This window comes from Hermetia illucens, chromosome 5 (genome assembly GCF_905115235.1).
Source record: "Hermetia illucens chromosome 5, iHerIll2.2.curated.20191125, whole genome shotgun sequence".
Taxonomy (NCBI): domain Eukaryota; kingdom Metazoa; phylum Arthropoda; class Insecta; order Diptera; family Stratiomyidae; genus Hermetia; species Hermetia illucens.
Window position 1 is genome coordinate 60,239,054 of NC_051853.1, and position 6,850 is coordinate 60,245,903.

The 6,850-nt window shown below is 39.7% G+C and overlaps 1 protein-coding gene across 6 annotated transcripts in view; it reads left to right on the forward strand.

Annotated features, from left to right (window-relative positions):
* LOC119657760 (protein scalloped) overlaps window positions 1-6,850 on the forward strand; it is a 323,480-nt gene extending 316,630 nt beyond the window's left edge. For 4 of the 6 annotated variants that reach the window (XM_038064824.1, XM_038064821.1, XM_038064826.1 and 1 more), the window contains 2 exons: window positions 2,812-3,046; window positions 5,466-6,850. In XM_038064824.1, coding sequence (XP_037920752.1) covers window positions 2,812-3,046; window positions 5,466-5,579 — 349 coding nt within the window. In that variant the 3' untranslated portion in view covers window positions 5,580-6,850. The remainder of the gene's footprint in view (window positions 1-2,811; window positions 3,047-5,465) is intronic. The other 2 variants (XR_005250166.1, XM_038064823.1) reach the window with 2 other exon arrangements.

The window sequence follows — 6,850 nt, forward strand, 5'->3', positions numbered from 1 at the left end:
TTCTCCACAGCCCAAGAAAGCGCGCATGAGAAAGTCTCGCAGCAAAACAATGCTGATTCTTTTCTTCGACGTCAGAGAATCGTCCATTTTGAATTTATACCGCATGGACAAACTGTTAACGTAGCCTTTTACCTAGAGGTGCTCAAGAAACTGAAACGACGGGTCGCACGCGTCAGGTTTGACATCAAAGACGTTTTCAAGGTCCACCACGGCAATGCCCCCAGCCACAGGGCGTTCGTCGTTACTAACTTCCTGACCCAGAACAAGACCTCCGTGGGGCCCCAGCCTCCTTAAAGCCCTGAGTTGGCTCCATGTGGCTTTCTTTTATTCCCCCGACTGAAAAAAAAGCTGAAGGGGAAGCATGGGAGTCGCTGGAAAACATTGAACCTCAAGTTACAAGGTTCCTGAGAGGCATAGCCGAGGAGTTTCAGGGTGCTTTCCAGGCGTGGCAGAATCGTCCCTTCAGGTGTATCGATGCAGGAGGAAACTATTTTGAAGAATTTTAATCAGTTGAAAAAAATCTATTTTTCCTGATAAATGCGCATTACTTTTATAATGCATCCTCTATATTATTGTCTGAACTGATGCCAAATTTTGTACTTGTAGGATGAATTTAAGGGGGTTTCCAGGTACATTTCTAAAGAATGGTAATATAATATTATTAATTTTATTTGTGCAAAAGCATAATCATTTTCGAAGTATCAATCGGGCCCTTTCATTTGACATCCCACATGACCATATTCTATGAAAAAAAAATGTACACCCCGGAGACGGAGATTTGTCGCGAATGATTCCCAAGAGTAATTCCGTTGAGTTAGTAATCAAAGGAATGAAGCCGACAAGTCAGCGTAAGCTGGATTCCGAGGGAACTCCACCATAGCAAAGATAAAGTCAACAACAGTGGCAGCAAAACAAAGAAGAAAGAATAACTTCTTATCTAGCTGAACGATCTTTTGAGGAAGTTCTTTGAAAATTCCGTAACAACACAAGCAAAATGACGTTCGGGTAGATGTCAAATCTATGCAATAAATTTAAACCCGTGATAAACTTGTCGAATTTGGGTTGAAAGCTGACGAAAAAACACGTTCTTTGAGGTAGTCCAGAGAATCCAGGGACAAACTCAGTCGTTTTCTTGAGTGATGACGGCAACGGTGGCAAATGTGGCACTCGTTTCATGGCTACGTACTACGTACAACTTTGAGATATTGGAGCTGACTGTCTTGTAGACAGAGGGAACGAGCAAATGTGGCTACCCAGGTTAGAATAATCTCAAGTTATAAGTAACATCTATTAATTCCAGAGCGTCAACTCAACGTCCTCGAGAAACCAGGGAAACAACTGCTTATAGCGGGAGCATGATCAGATAGATAGATAAGCACATGAGCAGAGTATGCAAAATGTAAAACAGGAGGTTCACGTCCGTATTTACTTGCATTTGTCTTTGCAAACTGATAGAGCAAATGATTCGTGAGGGAAGAGCTGATTTGTCGCTCCTCAACGAGGAGTATAAAGATTGAGACGCACCAATATGGCTTTAGAGCGAGGCGATCCACAGTTGGTGCCACTAAGGAAGCCATCACTATTATCGGGTGGTGTTCTTCATAACGCTGGATATAAGGAACGCTTTCAATTTTGCTATGTGGGCATTAGAACTTCGTTTTTCCATTCCCCGCCCCATTCTCTACGAGATGCGAATGACCAAGGTGAAAATGAAGGTCGCATCGAGAGCGGCTCATTTTCTAACCTTAGCGCGGATCTTTAGAACGACTCATGCTGCCCTGCTGTGACTCGAGATGTCCCACAAATTGCATCTGTTTGGATACGCGGATAATATTGTGACACTAGCTGCCCCACTCTCAGTCTAATAAGCCCAACTTACCCTCCGAATAATGATGCGGAGGGCTAGTAGATGGATTCTCCCTAGCTCTTAATAATAATAATAATCGTTGCCGCAACAATCCATGTTGGATCAGGGCCTTGAAGAGTGTTAGAGCACTTCATTCAAGACCGTAACGGCACACTAGGAGGCAATGTGGTCAGCATTGCGCTCGCCCGAATTTATTACCCTGATTTGACTCAGGTACTCATTTACAGCTGAGTCGACTGGTATCCGACGTCAAATCACGATACAAATTCCACTGCCACCAGTGAGATTTGAACCGCGACCTTCCGTATGACAGCCTTGTGCTCTTAAGGCATTCTTAAAATGAAAATATTGAGGTAGATAAAAGGTGCGCTAGAGCAATTAAGACTCCCTGAAAAACAAGTTGTGCGCTCCTAAGTTGAATAGGCCTTACACGACGTAATATGTGAAACGGTTCCAAGTTAGTGTTCTAGAAGCAGTAGGGTATATTTAGCCAGTATTCCCCGCTTAGTCCAGAAAAAACACAAGCATTTCTTTAGATCCCTAATCTAGAGAAATATCTAGGGCGTATGGGAAAATGTCTTCCAAGACGAATAATTCTTCTGGATCTGGTCAACCATCAGTTACTTTCAGTCATTAAAATTTCAATTTTTTACTCAGCGTAAATTCCTAATACATCATTTAAAAGGGAGGTATCAAAATGCTGGTAAAAAATAACTGTATTTCTCGTTAGACCTTCGATGCGGTTTTGAGAAGTTTGTCAGAAAAATATAAACAGGAGGAGCGATTCTAAGTTGAAGTATTTATGGTCACTTTCTGACGGAGGTTAAAGTGTTCATCGTCTATTTATTCCATTCAAGAATTTTATTTATATTTCAGAAGAATTCCATTCATTCCAAAATGAAAATGCATTAATATAAATATGTTTTTCTTCTAATTCATTCTAGGTATGAAAGCAACGAAAGCGTAGTATTAACATGCTCAACAAAAGTGTGTTCATTTGGCAAACAAGTAGTGGAGAAAGTCGAAACGGAATACCCCCGAATAGAAAACAATCGGTTTTTCTATCGTATACATAAATCACCGATGTGCGAATATATGATAAATTTCATACAAAAACTTAAAAATCTACCCGAACGGTATATGATGAACAGTGTATTAGAGAATTTTACAATATTACAGGTGAGTGTGGATTCTTCTTGCATAAATTATTTAAATAGCAGAAATGTAAAATGAGTTGCTGCAAGCCTAGAGATTGAGTTTTATCAACGTCGTCGTTGCTGGCTTTTAATAATTTTCTCCAATTCTCCTCAGAAATTATTGACTTATTCGTTAGTGCAATTTTTAACAGATGAACATTAACGTTTTGCTCTGTGTCGCTAATTCATTTATTCTTTCTTCTTTCATTCGGTTTCATTCCCTCGATGGTGATCTATGTCTTTTACGAGCCGGCTTGCATGTCGCGCCTTATGGCGTTTATTACAATTACAACATTGATTCTAAATTTCATTGAATGTTCATTTCCAAGACAATAGGCTTTCAATCTAGCATTCTTACCACCTCTTTAAAATTCATCCCTTGTTAGCCATTTCACGTTCCGTGAACATTGGGAATTGGAGATACTAGAGCGGTTCGTTGGGGGGGTCAAGTCGCTTTAAACTGACTACTGCTAATTTAACGATGGTTCCCTTAGGATTGGTTCAGGAATTATCTATTAAGAAAAAACAAGGAGGACCCTCCCACCAATTGAAGGCATTTATCTTTAAAATCTTGCAATGCTGATAATACCAAACTCTTCACTAAGGCGTGAAAATTCATTTCCAATTCGTCATCTTTGTATTCCATTTTGCATCCACAAGAGACTCGATTTTACATCGTTCGATATAGTCTGCTGAACAATCTACATATGCGACATATGCCGGCCTCTACATTGTTTTGTGCAAAGCCCTGCAGTGTTCCTCCAACTCTTCGGTATCTACTCCTTAACTCCATTCGTAACACTTGTTTTCTATGCTCGTTTCCGTATTTCCGCCGAAGCCGCGATGATCGTTTGCTTGCTGCTTCGCTTTTCACTCATGCAGCCGTAGAAATGCCATCCCTCTAATGGTTTTTCTCGCCAGTCGTTTCAAAGTGATAAATAGCAGCGTTGTTGCACCTTAGCTCGTAGTCTTCAATTTTAGTGCCAGGTTCTGCTTCATCGCAGCAGCATTGCGCTATATTGTGTAGTCTTTGTACTCACTTCTGGCTTTGGCATCCGACTCTCAAATCAAGCTTGAACATAATGCTTTCCTTTTTCGTTTCCTTTTTCTTTTCGCCGTTTCATAGTACCATTCTTTTCCTTGTCGCTTTGAAGCTTCATTGATTCTTTTCTTCACTGTAATCATAACAGCTAATAATCTATTTTCATTTATCCTGACTAACATTCCACCTGATTTCTCACGAGCTCCGATAGCCGATTTAGGATCGTATTGGATATCAAATCCTCAACATTAACACCTCGCAACTCCAAAGCTTCGTGAAATCTTTTGTGTAGTTCATTTCTCTCTGTAATGCCGCCAATACTATTTTGGTGCTTCTGTTTAAAGTTCTCGAGCTTTATCATTCCGGCTTACTCAATGCCACGGCTGTTAGCAATTACTGCTCCATGGATGCCGAAACTTCCGCACCCATCGGTTATCGTTTTGTGAAAATCTAGAACTTTAACAAGCCCTTTCACACGAAACCCCTAGACTTCCAGAATTGGACACCTCACATTTCACCTAATATTCCAAAAGGATACGTAAATACTTTGTTAGAAACCTACTTTACTAATTTGATGTCGAAACCTCTTGCCGACCTTCAAGTTATCTATTATCAAGTATCCTAGCTTAATATTCGCAACTTCATCGCTTCGCCGCTTCAACATCATGGCACACTTTTCGAACACGAGCCTGCCACAAGATCAGTTTGATTTCGGCTGACTGGCTACGGATATCTCATCAGATCAACCATATCGCGGTCAGCAATAAATTCAGGAGTTGGCTTCTGAATGAACGCAAAAGGTGTTCAGGCACACAGGGATCATCACCTGATTGTGGCTTACCTTCCCTTGCGGGTTGCTATTGCATCTTTCCGCAGGGGAACAGAATGATTTGCTGTCGTCCAGCAGTAAGAAAAGTGGTCTTATGAGTGTCGTTAACGATGGGCTTCTCATCTACGATGATGAGCAGTTGGAAAGGTCACAACGTTTCTGAATCTTATAGCATCCGGTAAAGTTTCACCTCTAGTGGATGATAAGTGAAAAGTGACCACTACTGATACTCAAAAGCTACAAATGGTCATCAATTCGTGTCTATATCGTGTAATCGGGGTATTATATGATAGCTTGACACAATAACTGATGAAGAACTTCGCCAATGTACGGGACAGACACCGAGTATAACAGTGGAAGAAAAGTACAGACTCTTGGAAAATCCTGGCGACGTTTATTTCAACCATATATAACTTCATGCTATTTTTTGATTTTTCAACTATTTTGTTGTATTTAGTCTTCACCTAAATATTTTATGAAGTCATACATCTTCACGTACTAACGTAAACCATGTCCCTACTATCTTTTCAGGTTGTTTCGAACAAGGACACACAAGAAACACTTTTGTGTATAGCGTTCGTATTTGAAGTGGCCGCATCAAATCACGGTGCACAACATCATATCTATAGGCTAGTAAAGGAATAGCATGAACTGAATGAATGTATGCAATCCCCATCATCGATATTTACTTATAACAAAGATAAAGTTCAAATTTGTAATATACAACAACAACAGCAACAAGACGACGTGATAGAAGGGAGAGCAACTGCAGCAGATGCATCTGAGTCGGGAACAGCAGTAGGAATCCTAATTGCATCATCAGTAAAATCGGCGATCACAGAGAATTTGCATATTAACAATAGCAACAGTAACAGTAATAGTAATAACAATAACAACAACAATATCAGTACTAATAACTACAACACAGTTTTCTTGAAACAACATAATCATCATTTTGGCGGCATAAAATCCAGTGATGATGGCGACAATACACCACAGACACATATTGACGATATAAGAAGGAAAGATTCAGTCTAGAAAAATCAGTTTAGGAAAATGCAGGTGCATGCACTTGTACGGAATGCATTCTGCAGCATGGAAATTTCTATTTCGAATGGAAAATGTATGAATGTATAATTGGAAAACGACTATTCAAGTAATTTATTTATTGGATTCTTGTTTCGATATAGTTTTACGGCAAGCATAAAGTTTGCAATGCCATAAGGAAGGAGAGTAGTTTGTAAAGAATCTTGAATATGTTTGTTTGTTACTAAGAAGGATCCCATAGAATAGTTTTGTGGTGAAATGGAATGTCTAGATTCAGTAATAGTTGTAAAGTCCGGCCCAAATGCATTCCTGGAAGTTTCGATTGCAATGGAATCGTTTAGCATGAAAAGTTAATCAATCGTCTATGAACGGTTTGTCCTGGGACCCGAATATATTTGCGATGCTGTTCATAGTTTCGCAATATATTCCAATTCTAAGAATGCCTTCCATGATGCTGATCATTCAGAGATTTGATTGAACCAATTAGTTTCGAACAGGAAGACCAAATTGCATCGACCCAGAGGAAACATCTATAGAATTCCATTTCGCCATTCTAGATGGAAATTTGATTTCACCGAAGAAAGTTCAAAACAGGACATATCCGACAAATCTAATCATACATTCACTCACTCTCTCTATCTTTACAAATCTGCTAAAGTTGTGATATAAATCTTTTTAAAAAATTGTAACTAAAGACCACGGACACACCCGAACTAAATCCTAAATGTTGAGAGCTGAAAGGAAGAGGTTGGAACCAATTTGAAGGAGAGGCAGAATGTTAAATTTGCAAACTAGTTTCACACTAAGATACCAAGTCCAGAGATGAGTACTGAAGAGGGAAAAGATAGAAGTTTCATTGGAACGGAAGA